The sequence below is a fragment of the Erithacus rubecula genome (assembly GCF_903797595.1).
Source record: "Erithacus rubecula genome assembly, chromosome: 10".
Lineage (NCBI taxonomy): Eukaryota > Metazoa > Chordata > Aves > Passeriformes > Muscicapidae > Erithacus > Erithacus rubecula.
Genome location: NC_136662.1, coordinates 22,859,467 through 22,884,009, shown reverse-complemented (window position 1 = coordinate 22,884,009; position 24,543 = coordinate 22,859,467). Strand labels below are relative to the sequence as shown.

The 24,543-nt window shown below is 50.0% G+C and overlaps 3 protein-coding genes across 8 annotated transcripts in view; 2 read left to right on the top strand and 1 right to left on the bottom strand.

Moving 5' to 3' along the window:
* Window positions 1-5,341: 5,341 nt before the first annotated feature.
* ARPC5 (actin related protein 2/3 complex subunit 5) lies at window positions 5,342-10,106 on the top strand. The gene is made up of 4 exons (XM_079313611.1): window positions 5,342-5,531; window positions 6,431-6,502; window positions 7,977-8,153; window positions 8,866-10,106. The coding sequence occupies exons 1-4, from the start codon at window positions 5,388-5,390 to the stop codon at window positions 8,926-8,928; spliced, it is 456 nt and encodes a 151-aa protein (XP_079169737.1). The 5' UTR covers window positions 5,342-5,387; the 3' UTR covers window positions 8,929-10,106.
* A 1,341-nt stretch (window positions 10,107-11,447) lies between these two features.
* Window positions 11,448-21,263, top strand: NCF2 (neutrophil cytosolic factor 2). The gene is made up of 16 exons (XM_079314604.1): window positions 11,448-11,452; window positions 12,689-12,959; window positions 13,392-13,474; window positions 13,780-13,888; window positions 14,192-14,329; window positions 14,622-14,729; window positions 15,670-15,729; window positions 16,493-16,536; window positions 16,738-16,879; window positions 17,149-17,211; window positions 17,523-17,601; window positions 18,656-18,699; window positions 19,169-19,320; window positions 19,393-19,504; window positions 19,701-19,869; window positions 21,026-21,263. Exons 2-16 carry the CDS (start codon window positions 12,786-12,788, stop codon window positions 21,121-21,123), a joined length of 1,575 nt encoding a protein of 524 aa, XP_079170730.1. The 5' UTR covers window positions 11,448-11,452; window positions 12,689-12,785; the 3' UTR covers window positions 21,124-21,263.
* A 1,009-nt stretch (window positions 21,264-22,272) lies between these two features.
* Window positions 22,273-24,543, bottom strand: part of SMG7 (SMG7 nonsense mediated mRNA decay factor) — a 49,056-nt gene continuing 46,785 nt past the window's right edge. For all 6 annotated transcript variants that reach the window (XM_079314588.1, XM_079314591.1, XM_079314590.1 and 3 more), the window contains one exon: window positions 22,273-24,384. In XM_079314588.1, coding sequence (XP_079170714.1) covers window positions 24,271-24,384 — 114 coding nt within the window. In that variant the 3' untranslated portion in view covers window positions 22,273-24,270. The remainder of the gene's footprint in view (window positions 24,385-24,543) is intronic.

The following is a 24,543-nucleotide window of genomic DNA, read 5'->3' as shown; positions in this document are numbered from 1 at the left end:
GTTCCCTGGTTTTTTCTTAGGGCAAGAGGAAATCTGTCCAATTGTTTTACAAACAAAAGATCCTGATAATACTTTATAATTAATATGTAAGAATTTCTTCACTTATAATCTCTGGTGTGACCACACTCAATAGAATGGGATTTTTTTTTCTTAATCATCAAAATCATGGGTTATTTCTGTAATTTTTTCGTATTATTTTTGCCGTCCTAAAATTTAACCTGGTTAGCCTGTCTCTGTAAATGTCCTTATTTGTCAACCCCCTTACAAACTGTTTGATGCTCTGTGGGTTTAAATTCTACTCTTAATAGACAGAAAAGGGAAAAATATTTCTTTTTAGGCATAGAGAAAAAGGGAAACAATCAAGATAATGAAGCCCTGTAAAAATCTCTGGAAGTGAGGTGATCATTCCAATCACTTTGAGGCTAAATAAGCCACATGAGGCAAATTTGGTGGAATGGCTTTGTGAAGGTCTGGCTTTCATAGGAGCTGAAGCAGGAAGCATTCCCAGCTCAGGACAGAAAAGCTGGCTAATCTTTATGGCCCCTTGGCAGAGTGCAGAGCAGCAGGGCCCCGCTCCAGTGGCGCCGGATATTCCATATCCTCTTGTGTTCAAGGAGCTGGAACCAGGCAGTGTGGAGGCAGGCTACACCACCACAGCACAGGTTCAAATTGTCTGGATATGGTTCTGAGCAGCTGTGGACAGATCTTGCTTCTTCCCTCATACCCTTTGGTTTTTATTTTTCAGACCTTAGGGCTGCACAGGAACGTCGAGTCTCCAGCTCAGTACGGGACCGTGTGACTGCCTGGACTTTGAACTCTGATAAACTCCCTACTGAATGAAAACGTGTAAAATACTTCCAGCAGATTGTTTAGCACCAGGTTGTGCTAAGAAATGCAACAGAATTTCAACACTCACATTTCAGAGGCACAAAAGAGAGAAGCCATCCTTGTCCTGAGAGCAGCAGTTTGGGGGAAAGCTCCAGAGCACTCCCTCCCCCCATACACACAGAAACATTTACACCAGCCTATGGAAGCACAGCATGGTTTAGTTTGGGGAATAAAATATCCTGATTCCATATCATGCTTCTGTCTAATCAATGCTCACAGTCTTGCTTCCAAAAGATATCTTCAGAAATCCCAAAATCACACATTTAAATTAGTAAAATCAGGTCCAAACCGGCCATGTTGGGATGGATCAGAATTTCTGCATGCTTTTTAGCCTGGAGAGATACTAGAGTTTATCTAATAATTGGATAAAGAAAAAGAAAATCCCAGCCCTGATAATTAGGGTGTTTTTCCCTAGGTGCAGGACATATGGCTTGGACCTGGCTCACTTCCAGACAGTCATTAGGGACTGTTTTTCCTGTGGTTTTCACTGGATAAAGCATTCCTCTCCAGTTCCCTCTGTGAACATTTGTACCTTGTCATGGGGCACTAATCAGTACCTCCTGCCCCTCTGCCCCAGACAGGCATCTTAGTAAAAAGTTAAATAATTTCTTAAAGCTATAATCATATAATATATAATAAAAAATATAGTTGGGAGGGGCAGAGATAGAATTATAATTTAAAATATAATTGAAGAGATAGAGGTGATAGAGATAGAGATAAAAATGGATCTGTTAGCACTCATTTTGAGCTCCTAGGGATCCATCAGACACTATCTCCTGTATCAGAATGGTGGCTCATGGAGAGGGACAGCACTGGCAAAGGAGCCAAAGGCTGATGCTGCACATCCAGAAATGCACTTTGGTTGTGGGAACACTCTTCCAGTTAATCTATCCAATGGAGTAGTTTGGGATTTGACTCATCCTGTAAGGATGTGACACTGTTGATTGAGGAGATTGAAAAATTGACGGGTTTTGTTCAGGGCAAAGCACCAACCAGAGGAAAAGAGGCAAGTTTCAAGGGGACACGTACAATTTCCAGTGCCCCGGTGGTAAACCTCTAGAGACCCTTAAACGGAGCTGGAGAAGCAATCGCTTCCATCCAGCAGAAAAGGACACACATCCCTGAGGTGCGACATTGCCATCATGTGGCCATCTCAACTCTGCAGGAACACCGGGAATCGGAACGTTACCCCAGATTTGCAGCTTTTCCAATTGTCTTTAGCACTGGCAGCCTACAGGAGCGACACCCTCTCCTCCATCCCTCTCCAGATGGCAATGTTTTACAGTGGAGCAGCAAAATTAAACAGGATCCAGGAATGATGAGGGGCAATGAGAGCAGCAGTAAAGACAAAAAAAATTCCTGTTTGAGGCAAAAGCTGTTCATTCGCACAAAATTTGTGTTTGGCCTTCTCTGGCACCCTGGTACAAATTATGGTTGAGCTTATTCACAGAATGGTCCACTGCTTCCAGGAACTACAGCCTGAGGGAGGGGGACACAAACACCAAAGAAAGGGAAAGCCTTGGTGCAGAAGTACCACAGGAGTTTTCTGTCCAGCTGACACATCAGGCAAATAAACACATAAATCATTTGGGAAGAAACTCAGCTGGACATTCCTTAGAACACCCAAATTTCAGCTATAATGATCTTATAGCAAAACTTGACTAATAAAAAAGGGTAATGGTATCGCTTGAGAAATGAAAAAAAATATTGACAGGCACAGAACAGCAGCTCAACTCTCACAGATGTCTGACCCTGCAAGGGCAAATTCTGTTTGTATTCCCATCTCCCAGCAACTGGCACCTGGGAACACCTAAAAGAACCTGCCTGCTATCACCATCTCTGCTGGGGCTAAGCCCCTGCACTGGGAAAGATCCTCTGCACTGAACTCCCAGATCAGGGAGGAACCTTCTCTGCACCACCGAAGGATTGCAAGAGCCCTAAAGTGGAAATGTAAAAAGACACTGAAGGAAATCAGATAAATATTTGCTATTATCCTGAGCTACACCTGCTGATATAGTAATTACACCTTTTAAAGTTCTTTTTTTTTTGATGGTGTTGGCATGGTATTTTGCCAGATTAAATAATGGAATCACCTGTAAGCATCCTGAAAAGTGTGGCTGTTTCTACTGTGCAGTTTCTCCTCTCTAGGGTAAATGAGAATTTTTTACTCTTTTTTTTTAGCAAAAAGGCTGATTTGTGAATAATGCCCTCAGGCTCCAAGAGTTTTGTTCTCTGTGTCATCAACCTGTTTCCATAGGCTGCTACAAGCTTCAGTAGCTTTTTGAAGAGACTGTTTGCTATTATTTATGTAGCTAAAGTGCAAAACAAACTGAAGGTTTGAATTAAAATATTACTTTTCTTTTTCAATACAACATGAGTACAGGAGAGAAGACAATTTCCCAAGAATTCCTGACAAACCAGGGCACTGTGGCAGAGACCTGCTGCTGACAGAGGCAGACCCATGTGTGTGCCAAGTGTCCCTACCACATGTGGACAGGGAGAAGAAATCCCACAGGGTCTTTGGCTTCCAGCTGGACAGCAGAATTTAAAGGCTTTTTCCTCTCTCAGCTCGGTCTCCCAACTGCCTTTCCCAGCCATGGAAGGCAGTCTGCTTCCTTTCATGTCTCCAAACCAAGGAGGGCTTTTCCCAGGTGTATTTCTGCCCTCTCAGAAGGAACAGCTATACCCCAGACCCAGAAATATTGTAAGGCATTTTAAAGTGTCAAAGGAATAATTCAGTGGAAGTCCTCATTCTGAAGTGTTTCCTGGTGGCACACACCTGCTCTCAGGATGGCATAGAACCATGTGAAACTGAGATCACAGATGGGAAAAAACACCAATAAAGTCCCCTCCTGCCAAATTTAACCCTTGGAAAAACTGTGGGTCTCAAATGATGGGTTGTGAACACATTTTTTTTTTAATCCTCTATCTTAAAAGCCAGAGCAGTAAACCCTGAATCTCAGTACTCCCTGCTCATGCCAGGCACTTGGAGCTACATGACCTTTAAGGTCCCTTCCAACCCAAACCATTCTGTGACTCTCTGACAGTCCATTTACCTCTTGCAATTACTTTCTTGCCCTTAAGCCAATTTCCAGCAGAAAAACACCACCAGTCCCCAAGCTACAACCACAGTTACAGCTGGATTGCAGCTTCCCAAGCTCAGGCAGCTTTGGTGGCACATGTGACATATCCTAAATTCCTCCTCTGCCCAGAAGGTGAGTGGTCCTGCAGGTAGGAATAAGTTTTCCCACCAGCTGTTTTTTTCATAAGAAGGGGGGTGATGGTGGGTGTTATATGTGTGTATATATTTGTGTGTGTTGTCTATTTTTTTTCTAGGACTGCTGTTTTCTATTAAGAGGAACCTCACAAAGCTGTGTCTTTTCCTAATTAATAATAGGATAATTACTATCTACACAAGCCAAGTGTAACTTTAAAAAATACCAATCAGGCTGTGGATATTTTTTAACTCCCAAGGTCACTAGATGCTGTGAGCAGGGACTCCCTGACCATCCTGGCAGGACATTCTGTCCAAGCAGGGCAGCTCCCACCTCACCTGGACCGCAGGGGGTCCTGCCCACCTGTCCCACTGTCCTTGGGGTGGACAGAGGGACACAGACAAGCTCGGGAAGTGGCTCACGGGAATCCCATGGACTTTAACAAGACCAAGTGCTGGTTCTGTACCCAGGGTCAATCCAGGCTGGGGAGGAGCAGAGGGAGCAGCCCTGGGACAAGGACTTTGGGGTGCAGGTGGGTGAGAGCTGGAGCTGCCCCAAAGCAGAGCCCCTCGTGCCCTGGCTGAGCCCCCAGCGTGGGCAGCAGGACAGGGATTGGGGCTCTGCCCCTCTGCCCTGCTCAGGTGAGACCCACCTGCAGAGCTGCTCCAGCCCTGCCCCAGCACATCAGGGAGCTGCAGAGAGCCCAGAGGAGGCAGCAGGGTGAGCAGAGGGATGGAGCAGCTCTGCTGGAGGAAAGGCTGGGAGAACTGGGATTGTTCACCTGGAGAGGGGGAGCACTGGGGTGACCTCACTGTGGAATTGCAGCGCCTGAAGGAGCGGAGGGGAATCACCAGGATGCACTATTTACAAGGGCCTGTAAATAGGACAGGCAGGAATGGCTTCAACATCAGTCAGAGCACGGTGACAGCAACATCAAGTGTGCGTCCTTTCCAATTCAGAATAGTCTGTGAAACTTCACACTGAAAGAGAGTAGGCTTAGATTGGATTTTTGGAAGAAGTTGTTCCCTGTGAGTGAGGCCCTGGGACAGGTTTCCCAGAGAAGCTGTGGCTGCCCCGAGCCCTGGCAGTGTCCCCGGCCAGGCTGGGAGCAATGCGGGCTGGCGGAAGGTGTCCCTGCCGCGGCAGGGCGCGATCCCACAGGCTCGCAGCTCCCTCAGCCCCGGCCGCCGCCGCTCCCTCAGAGCGCGGCCGCTGCGCCGGCGCCGCCCGGGGCGGGGCTGGGCCCGGCCGCAGCCGCAGCGGCTGCGCGGGGCGGGCGCGGCCATGGCGAAGCACACCGTGTCCTCGGCGCGGTTCCGCCGGGTGGACGTGGACGAGTACGACGAGAACAAGTTCGTGGATGAGGAGGATGGCGGCGACGGGCAAGCGGGGCCTGATGAGGGCGAGGTGGACTCGTGCCTGCGGCAATATCCTGAAGGGAGCGGCGGGGCGCAGCGGGCGCGGCCTAATAGGGGAACATCCGCTAGCGGGGACCGCGGCGGGCGGGAAGCGCTGAGGGGACGGGGGCTGAGGGGGGAAAACCGGCCGGGAAGGGGCTGGGCGGACACGGGAGAACGCTGAAGGGGGAAAGGGCTGGCAGCAGGAAAAGGCTGAAGGGGGGGAAAGGGGCTGTCAGAAGGAAGGGGAGGAGGCAGAAGGGGGGGAAGGCTGGCAGCAGGAGGAAAAAGAGGCTGAAGGGGCTGACAGAGGGAATGGGGAGAGGCTGAAGGGGGAAGGGGCTGGCAGAGGGAAGGAAAAGAGGCTGAAGGGGTCCAGAGGGAAGGGGAAGAGGCTGAAGGAGCTAGCAGGAGAAGGGGAAGAGGCTGAAGGGGGAAGGGGCCGGCAGAGGAAGGCGGCTCAGCTTCCTCCCCTGCAGCAGCCGCAGAGCCCCAGGGCTGTGCTCAGGAACGTGTCCCGGGGGATGCAGACAGGGGCTTCCCTGTGCCCAGAGAGTTCCCTGTGCCTGCTGCCTTACCCAGCTGGCCCCTGGTCACTCTTCCCAAGAGCTGCTGCTGGGGCTGGATGTGCCAAGCTGAGGCCTGTTGTCAGGGGCTGCAGATTGCAGAAGTGATGGAGAGTGGTTTCTTTTACTTGGACCCTCGTCCAAGGAAAGGCTTTAGGAAGTTATTCAGCAGTCCTGGAACTATACAGCTGCTTGTTGATGCTGCTCCTGCCTCAAATGGCCGGAAAAGTGCTGTCTTAAGCTGTAATGTCTTCTTAGCTGGTGAGGGAATCCTTGCATTGGAGTGTTTCCAGTCATGCACAAGCCAGCTGTCCTGGTATGGCTGTCCTGGTACTTGGTGTCTGGTCCTTAACCATCTGGCACAGGGAACATGATGGCTGCACTGCAGGCAGCTCTGAAGAACCCTCCCATCAACACAAAGAACCAGGCAGTGAAGGTAAAATAGAGACTGCTCGCTCATGGGTTACTCCTAAAAATCCTTTCCTGTCTCTGTTACCTCTGTGCCACTAGTTGTACCTCGAGGAGGCCAGAGAAGCAGAATTTAGGGTATTCCCTGGTGTTGAAACATCTGTGATCACAAGTGTTTTAATCTTGTTCAAAACACTCTAGCTGAGGTGTCACCTGTCCTGGTACCTGTACCTTGGTGCTGGATCAGGAGTGGTTCTGCTGCCAGTTGTGTTTTGTGTACCCAGGGATCACCAGGTGCCTGTGTCTGACTCAGACCAGACAGATTACACAGATGTAATCACCCTGTGCTCAGGGAACCAGGGTTGCAGTTGTCACCTCTGACTAATGAAACCACTGAGCCTACAAAAAAGGAAGAATTGTTTTTATCACATCCAATCAAAATGAAGCTGTTAAAACCTCAGGAACAGCGAGCCTTCCCCCTCCCCCCACCGGGACAGAGTGTGGGAGTCTGCTGGGTACATGCATTTCTGAATATCCCCAGGATGATCCTGAATAGGCCATGATTGCAGTGGTGGGAGGAACAGGCTGATAAGATACAGCACTGCCCAGCTGGTGAGTGCCTGCAGTCACTTCTCCCTGCTGAGGAGAGGCCCAGGGGGGCATGGTTCCCTGCTGGTGCTTCCTGGCAGAGCTGCTCCTGCAGCCCCAGCCCTTTCCTGAAGGGCTTTACAGAGCTCTGAGAACCAGCTGTTACAAACAGGGCTGTGTAGCTTTGTCCTCACATTAATGACTTGTTTCCATTAGCCCTCTATTGAAGGATTCAAGAATACCTTTGGTGGTGGAATTGAAGAGGGCAGAATGACTGAACATTAATACCTGCCTTAATTTTTGGTTATCTTTGGAACTTACATAATTTTACTTAGTCATGTGAGAAGTCTTGCTAAGCCAAGTGATTATGGGATATTAAATTAGGCAGGAAAACTGACATCCATAGTTTCTGTAGGGCGAAGGTGCCTGAAGTGTTTGTGTGATGGAATTATTCAAAAAAATTATTATTCAAAACATGTGGCTTCCAGCAGTCACCTCTTGCAGGCTGCCAGTGGCATTTCCCTGGATTATAATGATTGTGTCACATTAAACACTACAGAGGTATGGAAAAGGCTGTGGTGGGAAGGGGGACCAGACTTGATTGTTATAAATATTTTGGAATTTGGTAGATCTTGAGCTTCCATATGAGCATTTACTATTTAGCCATAATTAAGGGGTGGAGAATTGCAAACACTAAACAGAGGCAGAAGAACTAAAGCAGGGCAAATGTGTTAAACTCTTTGACATTGTTTATCCTTGGGAGGATGTGTCTGTTGTATCTTACTATGGCAAGCTCTTCACACACAGTCCTCTTCAGGGGTGTTAAAGAGAAGGATGCTCTAATTCAGTGTTTTTGGGAGAGGAGCAGTGCTTGGCTGCAGCTCACACAGGATGGCTGTGTCTGTTGTGTACAGGACCGTGCTGAGAGCATCGTGCTGAAGGTGCTCATCTCCTTCAAAGCCAATGACATTGAGAAGGCAGTGCAGTCACTGGACAAGAACGGGGTGGACCTGCTCATGAAGTACATCTACAAGGGCTTTGAGAGCCCCTCTGACAACAGCAGTGCTGTGCTGCTGCAGTGGCATGAGAAGGTGAGTGCAGGGGGACAGCTCCTGCCAGAGTGCCCTGAGCCTGGCAAGAGCCCCCTCCTTGGCTGGTGAGACTCAAGTGCCAGATTCACAGATTCAGGCTGTGACTAGGAACTCAGAGCTGAGTTATATCTCCTGCCCACTGCTGCTTCCTTGGGTAAACACCCAACAGTTAAAGTTTGCCTCTTAAACTGAGGCAGACCAAATGGTTTCATCCAGTGATTCAGGTAGGCTGAAAGAGAATTTCCTTCCTGGAGGGAAGCAAAATTTGCAGCTTGGTTATGCAGGGAAACGAAAGCTTAATTAAACAGCTTACTTGAAGTTGAGTGTGATTATTGTACCCTGGCTGCTGGTGTTTTGTGGAGGGCAGGCACTCATGTGCAGTATAAATTTAATCCAGTAATTTCATAGGACTCCCAGAATGGTTTGGGTTGGAAGGGACCTTAAAGCAGGGACACCTTCTATTATCCCAGCTTGCTCCAAGCACCATCCAACCCATCCTTGAACATTTCCAGGGATAGGGCAGTCTCAGCTTCTCTGTGCCAGGGCCTCCCCAGCCTCACAGGGAAGGATTTCTTCCTGATACCTACCCCTCCTCCCTGTCAGTTTGAAGCCCTTCCCCCTTGTCCTGTCACTCTAGGCGTGTCCAGAGTCCCTCCCCACCGCTGCTCTGTAGCTCCTGGCCTGCTGCTGATTGCCGTGTTTCCCTTGGCAGGCGCTGGCTGCCGGAGGAGTTGGCTCCATTGTGCGTGTTCTGACTGCCAGGAAGACGGTGTAACTGCAGCAGCAGTGACAGTGTAACCCCAGCAGGGAGCTGCTGGTACAACCCTGCCCCCTCTGGCATGGCTGCTGCTGGGCAGCCCTGTCCCCCAGCTTTGCCTTCGCCCTGCTGCTTCTGTCATACCCCACCAATGATGCGCTTCGTGATCTCTGCTGTCCGTTCTGGAAAATTGTGAAGGTGGAATTTTACTTCTAACAGGAATATTTGGTACTCGCCAGGCTTTCAGTGACATATTCAGTGATGTAAACAGTTTGGTGTTTAGGGTGATTTGCATTTGTGTGTAATTGTGGCAGATTTGTGCCTGACTCTCTGAGCAAATGCTGAGGGACACAGGGCAATGTCTTAATTTTTTGCTAGCCAAGCGGTGTTTTCAGCTGAAATCTTGATATTTGAGAAGTGGGGCAACTATTATTAACACAGGTAACTGGACCATGTTGCCTTTGGTCAGCCTCTGACCCTACACCTGTGACTAGGAGAGAAAAAAAAGCTCTTTTCCAACCCCAATTATCATTCCAAAGAGCAAGAGCTGAGCATTTTCCTTAACCTGCTCAGGTTCTTGCCATCAGTCTGATGCTGGGTCCACAGTGGAATGGGGTTGTCCATCATGCAGTTTGGAAAGTGGAATTTAAAAGGTCCATTTACACTGGAGCCCAGCCCAGTGAACTCTTCTTATTTTGGGGAGCAAAGATCCTGAGGAAAAGAAGACAAAGCAGCTTTTACACAGTAAATCACCTTTCAGCAACTGGAAAGTGATTTGGTTTTGTCAAGCACAACTAAATGGCTGCTTGGAGTAACCTGAGAAACATATCCTGGTATCAATACCATCCTTGCAGAGCCTCCTGTGTTCTGTTTTCTGGTTGTGTAGGGTCTGTAAGGAGACCAGACAGCTCACATTCCTGTTGCATTGTGCCTCATCATGTTAGCTAGCGGGCCAGTCAGGTTCCAAAATAAAGAGGAGCATTTTAAAGAATTAGGAAAGCCTAGGGCATCCCAGACCATGGATCACCGTAGAAAGTTTAGGGCCAGGACTGAAAATACGTGTTTTAATTTCACTATTTTACTACAGTTCAGTTGTGTAAAACTGTTGGGGACCTTGTGAAATTTTTGCTGTTTTTTGATATCTGCTTTGTTTTTGTAATAATAATAAAGACCAATAAATTGTCACTGAATATTTACTCATTGTCTGAGGTGCCTTCTATGGTGACAGGAACCAGCATGGTTACCCCTAAACTATTCAGAGGCTCCCTGATTCTCTTCCTAGGATGCTTCTCCGTGCTCACCTCCAGAAGAACACAGGCACAAGCACAGGAGGCACTGAGATCACCAGGTCTTGCTACAGAAGCTACAGAAAGCATCCAGGTTTCACCCATAGGTGTACACAGAAATTCTCCTGGTCATGCAGTGAGGGTTCTGTCATTACAGCTCTGCCAGGGACTGTGATCTGTTCCACTTGCCCAGATTTGGGTTAAGACATCAATGAGCCCCATTAAAAAAAAAAATAAACATCCCAGAAAAGTGGAAAGTATTTTCCAAAGCAATTGATGCCGCAGCAGATCAGCTGTCTCCAGATGGCACTAGATAAATGAATAAAAAGAGTGGTCCTAAGGTTCTGCAGATCCCCTTGGGTGAGGCTGTGGTTGATTTAGGAACATTGACAGAACACATACATCTGTGTTTCTGTGCTGAAGCATGCACTGATGTGTGAACAGGGCAGGATTTGCAGGGGCAGCTCTGCTGGTAATGAGTGACAGGAAGGGAAAAAGTAAATCTAGTCTAAAAAAACAGCATCTTTGCTCCAAATCCTGCCTTGTTTGTATCGATGGATGGTATGGACACCATGACAGGGGTTCAGATTCCTACTAGGAGAAAGAAGCCTTCATTGGAGAGCCTCATGCAGGTCAGGCTGGGAGGGGTGACAGGGTTTGCAGAGCTCTGCTGCCTACAGCTTTAGCTGGAGCACGTGGCAATGGCACCTTCTCAGTGACATCTTGCTTTTGTGCTAGCCTCACATCCACATCTGCCACCGTTTGGGAAAAGAGCCAAAACCCCCAGGTTCTGTGCAGAGAGCTCCAACCTGCCTTCCTGGGAATGAGCTGGATGTGCTCCTCCACTTCTGCCCAATAAAACTCCTCACAAAAAGGTCTTCCATTGTGCCTAATGGGGGTTCTTTGTGCCTGAGTCAGTCTTTTTTTGACTCTTCAGAAATTATAAACTCGTACATAGTGTTGCTGTACAAAGTCAAAACATCTGCACTGCACCCCAGCTGGATTTTGGACATTTATCTCTGATCCACCTGTTGGCAATCTGGGTTTGCTGGATTCCAAGAAGTCTTCCACAGGAAATGTCACCATCTCAGTTACTCACTTCCTGTTGGACGTTAGCATAGAAGAAACAAGTTCACCTACTGAGTCAGCTTTGGGCAGAGAAAGGGGAACAAGAGAGTTGCTCTTGCTGAAAGGGCTGTGTTTATCACAGCTCTGAAATCTCCTCACTGATACATGACAAATACCCAGGCAGAAGGAGAGCTGCTGTGAGCATCCCAGTGGAGATGATCTCTCATCCTCCTCCAGCTCCCCTTGTACTGGTTTTTGGATAAACCTGACCTAGCAGTGCACCAATCCAGATAATTAAATGAGCAGAAAATAATGCCTCCCATAAAGGTGAACCATTTGCTATTCCATAGGGTCTCCCATCCCTCACAGGAGTCAGAAGAGACCCCTAGAGGGGTGTTTTTACACTCACCATGTTATTCCTACCCTTTTACCATCACTTCAGCTGGTTGCATGTCCCTCTGCTTTCCTGGAGATGACAGTGTTCCATGCCCCTGTGGGAAGTCCATAAGAGCCAGCTGGGATGCTGAGGGCACACACACAGCTCAGAGTTCTGTTTAGCCCTCTGGATTAAAACCCCAGTCTTTGCTGCTCAGAGCCTCGTGTTTCTCCAGCAGAAGCCACCTCCACAGCCTCCCTCCCACTGCTGGAGTTTAGTAACTTGCTAGGGAAGTTTTGGTAAAGGCACAAGGGCTGAGTCTTGCTGACATATTTTAAGTTCTTACAAAATACATATCACATTGCTGGTAGATGGGGCAGAGGCAAAGTACTTCCAAAGATGCTTAAAAACCAAGCCTGCTCCAAACCCGTGAGTCAGCTGCAGGTCAGAATCGCACTGTCACCGCGTGCCCTGTGCTCCAGAGCCAGCTGTGCTTCGTTTGCCCTAAAACACCAGCACAGGGTGATGGGCTGAGCCCTCGGGATATGGGGCAGCACGGAACCCAGGAACCTCATCCATGGGCAGCTCCATGTGCCCTGAGCAGCACATGGAACTCCACACTGGGACAACACGGTAGGGCCGGGAAGGACCAAGGGTTTGCCAGGCGGGTCCTTGGGCTCCGCTTCACCTCCGCACTCGGGCGGACAGGGGAGCCCAGCCCAGCTGTGCCTGCCAGGAACAGGCTGCAGGAGCCGCGGAGCGATGAGACCGCGCTTTGCAGGGCACCAAGGGCTCAGCGCAGCGCTCAGCCTGCGGTTTTGAGACCTGAAGTTTGACCTGATGAATCACCCAGCTGACAAAATCCGTGGCTTTTAATGCGAAAGCCGGCAGATCGCATCCCGAGTAGGCGAGGAGCGGCTGCCCCAGAGGAGCAGGGATGCACCCCATGAACACCCGCAGTGTCAGAGCAGCCCCACTTCCCCATGCCGGGCTGATGATGCGGGCGAGGCACTTCCTGCCGGTCTGTGACAGTGGGGACAGGCAAAGTGCCGGCAGAAGGGAGCCGGAGAGGCCCAGCTGCGCTGCGAGGAAGGACAGGGAGGGGCGAGACCCCGGCACCGGGATCCATCCCACCGCAGCACGCCATGTCCCTGGTGGAGACGATCCGGCTGTGGCAGGAGGGAGTGTGTGCAGCCGACAGGAAGGACTGGGGCGCTGCCCTGGCTGCCTTCATGGCCGTGCAGAACCCCCCTGCCAAAATCTGCTTTAACATCGGCTGCATCCAGCTGGTGCTGGGGAAGCTGGCGGAGGCGGAGGAGGTAAGGGATAGCCCCTAGGGCTGCTCATCCTCTCACCTCTGGGATTGCCCAGATACATGGACACAGAGGGGAAGGAAGGAATTAAAAGCATCAGGGTCTAAGGGATGGATTCAGGGCCTTTTAAAGCTGTGAGGAAAGGGGACAGCCCTAGGCTGCCAAACCCATTCTGGCAGTGAATCAGAGGCGAGGCAGCAGCAGTGGTACATGGGTCACTGTCCCTCTCTCTAGGAGGTGACCATGCTGGCAGGTGGCTCCAGCTCAAAACACCAGGAGCCTGCTACAGGCTCTCCCTCATCCAGTGCACAGTGCTGCAGGGAGACAGCGCACAGAGCTGAGCTCAGCTAAGGCAGGACAGGTACAGCTGCTCTGTGCCCTCAGTTTTTTTAAGGTGTCCCCTTTTCCCCCCCTTTTCTCCCACCCCTACCTCTGCAGGCGTTCACCCGGAGCATCGGCTGTGACAAGCACCTGGCAGTGGCTTATTTCCAGCGGGGGACTGTGTTTTACCGGAGGCAGAAGTGAGTGGAAAGGTTTCAAGTTTCATTTTTTGCCACTTACAGAGATGCCAGCCTTCATCTGAGGGTGATCTCAGGCAGGTTGGTGCCCCAGAACCCAGACTGAAACCCCTTGAGCTCAAACGGGGTCCTACCCTTCAGCACTGCAGTCCTCATGAGCCTCAGAACCTCTCTCCTTCCTTGGAGTGTCTGAAACACTGCAAAGATAAGAGGGGAGACCCGACTGAACTCACCAAGTCTGAGTACAGGCTTAGAGGCAGGCAGGCTGCCACCAGGAGCTGGTGACACCTTCATCCTCTGCTCCACAGCCACGGGAAGGCCATTGAGGATTTCAAAGAGGCGCTGGCCCAGCTGCGAGGCAACCAGCTCATCGACTACAAGATCCTGGGGCTGCGCTACCGGCTCTTCGCCTGCGAGGTGAGACACACCTGGCCCCCCGTTCAGATCCCAAAGGCCTGATCTCCAGCAGGAGAAATCTCAAGAGGAGACAGCCAGCCTCTCTTGGTACCTTGCAAAACCCAAGCAAGCGGCTGTGCTCCCTTCCCTTCCCTTCCCTTCCCTTCCCTTCCCTTCCCTTCCCTTCCCTTCCCTTCCCTTCCCTTCCCTTCCCTTCCCTTCCCTTCCCTTCCCTTCCCTTCCCTTCCCTTCCCTTCCCTTCCCTTCCCTTCCCTTCCCTGTCCAGCTGTTCCAGAGCTGTTCCCCTCGCTCCCTTCCCTCCAGCAGATTCTCTGCAACATCGCACTGGTGTATGCCACAATAGAGAACTGGGAGAAGGCTGAGGAGCACCTGACCCTGGCCATAAGCATGAAGAGTGAGCCCCAGCACAACAAGATAGACAGGGCAATGGAAGCCATCCTGGTATGGAGGAGCAGGTCTCACAGCCCTGCTGACAGCACATCCACCTCTTAGCAGATTAAAATGCCGTGGTGATGGATAGTGTAGTGGGACACAAGCCTGTGGGAAGAGCTTTGGGTCCCTGGGGAGGCAGGGATGGGAAGAGGGGATTCAATGGACTGTACCAGGGCTGGGATTGGGCTGTCATCATGCTGGTCTGGCTCCATGGAGCAGCCCCCAAGCCCAGAGCAGAAGGGCTATTCATCAGCCCCTACTCTCACCTCCCAAGCCTCTGTGCTATGTCTCTGTGCTACAGAAGCAGAAGCTCTGTGAGCTGGTGGCCATTCCTGCAGGGAAGCTGTTCAGGCCAAATGAGAAGCAAGTGGCTCAGCTGGAGAAGAAGGACTACCTGGGAAAGGCAATGGTAAGAAGGATCCATAGTGTTTATTCAGGCCATGCCTGTGGGCTGAAAAGAGCTGTTGACTGCCTTCTCATCACCCCTCTGAGCTGCTGCCTGGTAGGCAGCCAGAGTAGGGAGCCTCTGCCTCAGGGATCCCCAGACATGGAGAGAGGATGGCATACAGGGATCTCATGGGAAACAGGGAGACTGCAAGAATACAAAAGCTAAAAGCATGTTCCTGCTGAGCATGGCCTATTTCTAGTTGGTCTCCTCCTTAGTTAGACATGAGGGATAATCAGCATTGAGCTGGACTATGGATCACTGAAGCTTCAGCTCAAGCCAAGACATTTTCAGGGGGAAAGGAGCTATTTAACATTTTATACCCCAAACCAACTCCCAGTTTTTCCACTGCTCTGTTTGAAAAGGGCTTTTCAGCTCAGATAAGCAAGCAAGTTTTTTTCCCTGTGATTATGCAAAATCCAGTCACTGGGATACCACCCCTGGGCTCAGGTCCTGGGAGGCAGCAGTCTTCCAGAAAAGGAACCAGGCACTGGAGAATCAGATAGCAAAGAGCCAGGCAGTTCCTTGAGTGCCACAAACACATTCAAAAACATGTATTGACTTTCTAAATTACATGTAATGCCACCTGTTGGAGGTATGGGCTTGAGCTGGACACTTAGGCTCCCTTTGACATTTGTGATTAAAAAAGGGAAGCTTTTAGGTTATAACTCCTCAAACCACAGAAATAGCCAGGCTAAGAGCAGAAAACACAGCTGAGAGGGAAGCTTTGATGCCAGAGGCACTCAGCCTGTAGTCCAAGATGCTCAGCCTAAAATCATAGCCCCTCCTGAGCTTAAAGCATCCTGAGGAGCTTGCCTTGGCCAACAGCCAAGGAGGAGGGTGTGCATCAGAGGTCTGAGAGGTTTACAGGCAGCACCAAGTCACTGTTTGTCTTTGGCTCTAGGTGGTGGCATCTGTGGTGGACAAGGACAATTTTTCGGGATTTGCTCCCCTGCAGCCACAAGTAAGACTCTGTCTGTGAACAGCAGGCTCATGCAGGATGACATGGGGTGGCTGTCATCCACAGTGGGAAGCAAACAGCACCCCCACCACCCTGAGCTCTGTGCCACAGCCCAGGGAGCAGCTGGGCACTGCTTCCACACATCAACTGCTCCCTGCAGCATCAGCAGGCTCATCCCAAACCCACCCACAGCTGAGGTGGAGCTGGTTCCCTGCACGGGGAAGTAGTGGGCAGGGTGAGGGCACTGTAGGGAGCTGTCTCTGGCCCTCCCCAAAGAATTCATTAGGGATCTTCTGCCTAAGCCTGAGTGGAAGAACAATGGCAGTTCTGCTGTCACTGCCCTCCTGCCCATTCCAGAACCCCTTTGCATTTTCCATGCCATTTTCCAGATGATGTAGTGGCACCTTCCCATCCCTAAACATGGAAAGAGCTTTTTGGGAGGATATAGGGAAGCACAGCACAGCACCGTTGCACAAGATAAATTACAACCTTCTCAATGCAGACAATCTAAATCCTCTGTGAACTGAAATTAAAATCAGGAGTGAAAAGAGGATGGTGCCTCTGAAAACCAACTGTATGTTGAAGAATGTGGGAACTGTTCCTTAAAAGGAACAAAGGCAATGATATTCCTCATGGCACCTAAGGCACTTGCATGTGAGGAAGGATCAGTGAGGGCAGGCATGGGAAAAGGCTGCAGGACATTTCTGCAAGGCAAACAAAATCCTCTGGATTACTGGTATTTTCCTCTTTGTCTTCCTGTTTGCAGGCCTCTGGCCCTCCCCCCAGGCCCAAGACCCCAGAAATCCTCAGGTAAGTTGGATGAAGGATGGATAATTCACACAGCCAGGCACAGCCCCATCCTGCACTCTTACAGCCAAGCATCCAGCCAGCACCCCAGAACTTGGGGAATGGGAAATGTTCAAACATAGAGGCACAATGTAAAACATTCTCCCTACAATGTAAAACAGCAGCATTGCCAGCATTCCTAACCTGTCCATGCTCCCACCCCAGGGCCCTCAGAGGGCAGCCACACCGTGTCATGTTCGAGTTCATCCCTGAGACTGATGAGGAGCTGCAGGTCCTGCCAGGAAACATTGTCTTTGTCCTGAAGAAAGAGAAGGACAACTGGGCTACAGTGATGTTCAATGGAAAGGTATACCAGGAGTGTGCTGGACAGGTTATGGTTGGGGTTCTGCAGAGGCAGAGGCTTGCCAACAGTAAGTTTCTGACTGAAGTCTCTTATGTCCACTCTGGCTTAGGCCACAGGGTTCAGTGAAACCCACCCAACCTGCAGAAACTAAAATTCAAACCTCAGGAACCCTCCTGTATGCAGAGGAGGGTGAGGACACATCCACTTGTGTTCTTCAGCAGTGGGTTGCCTTCTTGCCAAGCAATCACTACTCATTTCTCCTCCCCCTGCAGAAAGGGATCGTGCCCTGCAACTTCCTTGAGCCTGTGGAGCTCCAGAATAAGCTGCCTATCCAGGTGAGGAGGCCCAGGAGGACATGGTGTCCTGGGGAGGGGCAGATCACCACATACTCACCCAACACTCACTGCCTCCCTGTAGGACCCATATATGTGACTCCCTCCCTCTCATGATGCTGGGGTTGGTTCTTCTGGCTCACGGTCACCTTATCATGAGCTCAGAGATTGCAAAATCCGTGTTGGTGGCACCCACACGTGGTGGTTGGCAATGCTGGGGAGATGATGGATATAGCAAAGTCACTGCTGAGTTCAAGAGCCCAAACAGGTCAGTAAGGGTGGGACTGACAGCACTGTCTGCTCCCATGGCACAGGAAGAGAGCCCTGTGGAAGCTGAGATCCCCGAGTCACCCAGCTCCACTGTGCCGGAGAAGCCGCGGCGCCTGGCACCAGGTCAGTGTGGGCAGCACAGGGGGGCATCACCACAGCTCTGACATGTGCTGTGTCCTCAGCCTTGGGGACCAGGACTAGGGTTATCTCCATCTCATTCCTGGCCCCATTTGCAGCCAGGGATTGGGAGACACTAGAGCAGGAGGCAGAGACAGCAACTGCAGTGCTGAGGATGGAGTAAAGAGTGTCTGTGGGGTCCCTGAGGAGAGCAAGTTCCTCTGTGCTCTCAATTAGCACATGACTAAGGAGAAAAAGGGCCTGGAGAGAGGAGTAAAAGATTCCTTGTGGGCTTCTCCTTCAAGCAGGGTATTCATGATAGTTTCAGTGCTGCTGTGAGCTGAGCTAGGCTTGAAAGAGCTGTGTGAAGGGGATTCCTGGCTGGTGCTATCCAGTGTCCCACATCCCAAGCTCATGTCCCCAGCAGAGCAGCCTTGTAGGAGTCCATGGGTAGAGCTGACACAGAAGCAAGCTGTGGCTCATGGAATTAAGGACAAACACCTCATGGACACAATAGCCCAAATGATCACCTTCATGGCACCAAAAGCCATCTCAGATCAACAGTGTAGCTCAGGCTTTTCCTGGAATGAGCACACTTGTGCCAAAGCACTGCCAAAATGCAAATCAGATCATCATGAAGAGGCCTCCACAAAGCTGCATAGAATCACCCTGCCTGGAGGTCTGAGTTTAGCTTTACAGCCCTACTGAAAGACAGGGATTGCTCTTGGTTTTTCAGGGGGGACCTAGGGAGACCAGAAGAGCAAAGACACTAAAACCAGCAGCAAGATATTTTTTGAATCCACCCAGGAAAGACATCCCACCCCTCATACTCCCATCCCTGCAAGAGGGAAGGCACAGAGCCAAAACTGCTCAGTGGTTGTATCTAGATCTTGCAGAATAACCCCTGTGGCAGATGCTGTATCCATTTGAGGGACCACTGCTGGCTCCAGGGTTGGTTGGTGTTGCTGGAGATCATGATGGGCTGCAGGAGGTCTGGCTGTGTGTTTAGACAACATTTATCCCATCCCACCTCCTGAACCCCCTTTTTCTTCCTCCCCAGACTATGTTCCTGCTACCGTGGTGCAGCCAAGTGACACAGCAAAGGTAATGTCCTGTGAGCACAGACCCCGAGGTCCTGCTGCTCATACCAATCTGCATTTACCAGACTTAGGGCTGCCTTTTGGGAGTTCTCCTCCAGGCTCCAGGAGAGGGGGCCACTGGATGACTCTCAGTCAACCTGAGGACTTGAGAAGGGAGAAACAGGAGAGAGCTTGGCTGGAATGCACATAGAAAGTTGTGCTAGGAAGACAGATGGGAAAATACAGCAATCCCAACTTAAAAAAAGAAAAAAAAAAAAAAAAGAAAAAAGAGGCTTGGAGGGTGGACACAGCTCTTAATTTGATCACCCCAAAGCCACAATTTGGTGCCAAGTCTCTCATCTATTACTGCCTAGGGCTGCCAACCAGCCAATGTCCAAGCACAGTTCGGGAGGCACAATCTAACTCAGCCAACCACAGTTGCACATCCCTGTGCTTGCCAAGCCACACAAGGTGACCCCCTTTCCTGCCTGCAGGAGGCTGAACCAGCTGTTTCCAGCCCCCATGTCCTCAAGGTGCATTACAAGTTCACAGTTGCCCTGAGTGTGGATCGAGGCCTCTCCTACAGGGAGCTCCTGGAGCTGGTTTGCAAGAAGCTGGAGCTGCAGCCTGAGCACACGGAGCTGAGGTGAGGCACTGCCAGCCCCAGAGAGCCAGGGCTGTGTTCCAGGGCTCCTCACCTGCACCCCCTGCACACCAGGTACAAGCCTGAGGAAGGCCAGGAGCTGGTGACTCTGAGTGCAGAGAACGTGGAGGCAGCCTGGACCCAGAGCAAGGACAACTGCCTGACAGTCTGGTGCAATGGCACAGAGGTCAGTGACAGCTACGGGGGCAGCTCTCTTCCTTTGTCTTCCTTGCCACAAACATGGGTAGGTGGCTTTGACAGAAGCCAGTGACATCATGAAAGGCAGAGTAGCAAAGAGTGAGTGCAGAAGCAGAGCTCATCTCTCTTGCCCTGGTACAAAGAACCCAACTGGTTGTGTCCTCACCAGCTTGTTTCCTGCCTAGGGCCAGGGGTTTGTACCCGACAGCAAACCAGAGGAGTCACTGCAGGAGGCAACGCTGGGGGAGATGGGAGCAACCCATGTCCATGTTGTAGCTCAGTACAGTTATGAAGCCACCCAACCTGAAGACCTGGAGTTTCAGGCAGGAGACATGATCCTTGTTTTATCCAAAGGTAATTGTGCTCCTCCTGGGACAGGAGAGGGGAGGGACCCCCCAGCTGTGGTGAGAGGGAGGGTGGTTTGGCAGCAGCAGAGCCCCTCCAGCTCTGCCTTGGGACTCCCATCCACACGTCCCTGTTACACACACTTCTTGCAGTGTATTTTCATCACTCCCGTTTCCACCACGCCCCTCCCAAACATCTGAGGAGTCACACTTGGGCTGTGTTTAAGCTTGATGATCACAGTGCACTCTTTCAAGGAGATGCCTCATTTTAGCTGCCATCCCCACAATGGGAGCAGGCTCTCACTCCCATTCCTTTCACCTGGAACCTTTTTTCATCTTCTTTTCTTGTTAAGGGCACAATCTTCATTAGTTGTTCTGTATTAGTCCTCAGTGTTTCTATGGGAATTGAGACTTAAACACACACTAAATCTCAGGAAGATCAATGAAAAATTATATACACACGACATGTTCCCCATCTCATTTGAGCCTCTGAGTGAAATCAGGAATAAGTTTTAAGGCAAAAACCCCTTATATTTTGCTCTCTGTAGTTATGTCACTAATCTGTGGTGGCTGGCAGGCTTGGGCAGCAGTACACAATCAGTGCCCCATCGAACCTTTGACAAGTTAGATTTTGCACCACACAATACTGATGACCCCCTCCACCCCAAAATCCTACCTTCCCCACCCTTCACTGCTGAGCTAAATATTTCCCAGTACCAAGTTGGTTCTTGCCTCATTTGGTTCCCCCACAGCAAAACTGACAGAGCTCATGGGCTTTACTTAACCTAGGGTAGCAGAGGTTTGGAGGGGGGGGGATGTTTCAGGGATTTTATGTGAACATGGGAAACAGCTGACAAAACGCTTCAGATGTATCCTGAAGAGGACAGAGCAGGGACTCACATAATTTCCTCACTCTCCACACTTTGTTTCTACTCAAGGCAGTTTCCAAGCTCCCGGTCTCTATTTTGATCCAATTTCCCACCCCCATTTGATATTCTTACTTTACTCTCTTCCTTATTCCTCTCTTTCCTCCACATTCCACTCCCTGCTGGGTCTAGCACTCCAAGTTCTATCACCATAAAAGGGTGACTGCAGGCCTGCCTGCAGCACATTATGCTCCTGTACATCCCTAGGGTCATAAGAACTGTATCAATTTTCCCTTCCAGTGAATGAAGACTGGTTTGAAGGCGAGTGCAAGGGGAGGACTGGCATCTTCCCATCTGCATTCGTTCAACAGCCCAACACTGAACACCCAGAGAAGTGATTTCAGAAGAGCCTGAAGTTGTGGAGACAAATTAGGATTTCTACTGTTGCCAATAACTAGTCTGCATATTAATCCCTGCATCTGAAAATGAACTTCAAATGTTATTACTACTTGCATTAAAAGCTTTATATTTTCTCTTACCTTTTGCATTGTTCTCTTAAACAGGAACTCATTAAGAAGTTGCTAATTCCTGTCAGAAATATATTAATTCCTAAATCCTGTGCTTGCCGAGAGACTTGCCATGTTCCCCCATCCCTAAAAAACCTTTTATACAGACATGCCTGAAGCTGGGAACACCCACAAGAGGGTGGTGCAAAGGGCATTTACAGCCCTGCCAGCAGATCCCGAAGGGTAAATGAGTTCAGGAAGCTACAGACCAGGAAAGCATTTGCTTCCTTAAAACATCAGTCCCAACCCCAAGACCTTAGAAGATACCACATAGCCTCAGCCTGCCTCAACTCACAATTCAAATTCACAGGGACTTTTAAAATGCTCACCAGTAAAAGCAGACACATTTTCTTCAGCACTGGGATCCGTGCTTCAAAATGTTTTCCTGATCAGTCAGAAGATACAGTAACTTAGACACAGCCTGGAATCCCAGAGCTTTACTCCAAGGGTGCTAAGGAGGCAGGGGCTTCCCCAGTCTGGATTCTATGCACAAGCCCAGAAAACCCCACTGCCCCACTAACCTAAATATCACATTTCTTTTTAAAGGAACTTATTCTGGAGACAATAAACACCTGTAATTTCAAAACCAGAACATCAGCTCTGGAGTTTCCTGTGACATACCTGGAGGCATGGAAACAGTGAACACCCCGGTCTGCAGACGAGTCATCAGCAGAAGGATCTGTGCCCTTCATCTGCACACTGCACATGCTGTACCAGGATGAGTCTGCAACTAGGGAGGAGCTTTGCAAGCTGCTCCCATCCTATATATTTAGTCCAGTATGTAACACACACTACACAGGCAGCACAAAACCACAACCAAATTATCTGTACGAAGCCCAATCCAGAATCACTGTGATTCTTTTTTAGTGCTCTTTCAAAATCAACTTCAAACATTTTTCTGGCTTCTACAAAAACATAATGCATTTTTAAAAGGCCTGAAGCCAAGTCACGCAGGAAATAAATGCTCCACACAGACCTGGATGGAGAGAACATGGTTTAATTAAAGGCAAAGCTGATTTCGGCAGCTGCAGTTCTTGCACAGACAGACAGAAAACACAAAAAAAGCTTACAACACAAACCAGCTTCTGTTGGGGGCCCCTTGCCTTGCTCCTCCAGGTGCCGGAGGGCAGCGGGGTCGGACGCATTCCCAGGCCGGGTGCTCATGCACAAGTGGGAGGTGCAGCCGGGAGCTGGCGCGGCCGGGAGTGGGATGCTGTTCCTGGTTAGCTCGTCTGGGCTGCAAGAGTCAGTGACGGTGCGAACACGGGAATGTCGCAGCTGCCTGGGCGCACAGCTCGGACACACAGCGGGAGGGGACACACAGCGTGGGCTGGATTACCACCGGGTGGGAACTTCACTTTTTGGACTTGTTAAAGGAAATACAGCTTTGAAATGCAACACAGAACAGTGATGTTGCTAAGGTGGAGCTCGTAGGGAGCTTCTCGTACCCCCGAGGGTATTGGGTCTCCTCCGCCTTCCCTTTTTGTGTTCTCTGGGGCTGCCCAGACTCCAGCGTCACTTCAGCTCCTGCATGTGCTTTGTTCTGCAGCTGAATTCTAGTCCAGAGATCCTGTATCATCACACAAACCCCTACTGCTAAAAACAGCAAATGGACATTGAGTCTGTTTCTGTAACTTCCCTGGGAAATCTACCAAAAACGCTGTCCTTTTCTTTAACAGAACTTCCAGTCTTCCTTCCCCCTAATAAATAGCAAATAAAACATTTTTTTTCCTTTTCCCTTCTGCACCTTTTCATCTGTGAACAGCACTGTGCTGTTTCCGTGTGTCCATGGGTGCCTTGCATTTGTTTCTGGCACTGAAAGCCTGGGGCTGCAGCTGGGACAGGTTTCTGCAGAGCTGACCTGTGCCTCACTGGGCGTGCGGATGCCCCATGCTGTCTGGGCTGGCTGTCGGACTCAACCAGCCCTCCTGGACCCCTGATTATTTTCTGCCATGGTAATGAAACTACGAGCGTTTAGCAAAGATGGGAGGATGGAAAGAGAAAAAGAACAAAACCAAAGCAAACAAAAAAAAAAAAAACAAAAGACAAAAAAAAAAACCAAAAAACCAAACCCAAAAAAAAAAAAACCAACCCAGTGAAAGCTTTCTACCTACCTATTAAAATGAGTCAGGCTGTGAATGCACAGACTAGCCTGCCCTTTGTGGGGCTAGCCACTATGCTACAGTAAAATGTACAGGAATCACACATTAATTTAAAACCCCGTAGCAGTTACTTGCTTTTCAACATAGTGCTGCGATGCCCCACGTCACCCCTTATAGCTCAAACGCCTACTGAGAGAAGGGCATTTCATGCTGGAGTCTCTGACCCACCCAAAGCCTCTGGGTGAAGTGTGCCAAGTGCCAGACTCTCTCTCTTTCATGAAACTCCTTTGCTAGTCCAGGATACAGAGCCCCACCTCATCACCACCGTGACCAGAGCAGCAACTGGGGCTTTCATTGCTACACACTGACTATGAAGCACATCTGTGTACAGAATTCAGTGTGATCTTACTACTGAGATAGTAACAAAGATGTTTAGGAGTAATTTCAACTACATTCTCAGTCAGCGAAGCAATCATTAATGGATTCCTATTGTATCTCCCCAAAGAGAGGAAAAGGATTGAGAAGTTCTCATTGGCTTCTCCCATCTGCCCTTTGCTCTCAGCTTTTACTTCCCATGTGGCTGGGGACATGCACAATGGAGAAGGTGAGAGGCGGTGATATTGGGTTACTGAGTGAGCCAAACAGCAGTTCCTCTCTCCCTCCGAAGGGCCTGGGGGATGGGAGAGTTCCTGATGTTGTTTGCTTGCACTGCAGACGTTTTGTGCACACTCAGTGGGTTGGTGGAGCACTTACGCCCTCCTGACAGCAAGGAACAGAAGAGAGGGCTGCCACCTGCACAGGACTGTGTGTGCCAGTCCCACAGACCCAACATGCCATGGTGTATGGAGCCATCGTTGGAAGGGTTGCCTCCTGTGTCTCAATGCGGCGGATTCATGGCGCCTTGTCCGCGCTGCTGCTTCTGCTTCTGCTGCATCAACAGCTGCTCCAGGGCCGAGGGGCCGGGGTGCATCATGGAACTGGACCAGATGGACTAAAAACAAACAGCCAACACTAGCACCAATTTGCATTGCACAGCCCCTCTGCCAGATGGGAAAGCAGACACCAACAGAGTTCTATCTTCTCCCTCTTTATCACTCATACCTGGCTTATCAGGAAAGTTAAACAGACTTCAAATAAGACCTTCTAAAAA

Coding starts and splice junctions, on each gene's coding strand:
- ARPC5 (XM_079313611.1), top strand. CDS start 5,388: ATGGCGAAGCACACCGTGTCCTCGGCGCGGTTCCGCCGGGTGGACGTG. Junction 5,532..6,430: donor TGGACTCGTGCCTGCGGCAA/TATCCTGAAGGG, acceptor CCATCTGGCACA/GGGAACATGATGGCTGCACT. Junction 6,503..7,976: donor CAAAGAACCAGGCAGTGAAG/GTAAAATAGAGA, acceptor TGTTGTGTACAG/GACCGTGCTGAGAGCATCGT.
- NCF2 (XM_079314604.1), top strand. CDS start 12,786: ATGTCCCTGGTGGAGACGATCCGGCTGTGGCAGGAGGGAGTGTGTGCA. Junction 14,730..15,669: donor ACTACCTGGGAAAGGCAATG/GTAAGAAGGATC, acceptor CTTTGGCTCTAG/GTGGTGGCATCTGTGGTGGA. Junction 16,880..17,148: donor CAGTGATGTTCAATGGAAAG/GTATACCAGGAG, acceptor CTCCCCCTGCAG/AAAGGGATCGTGCCCTGCAA.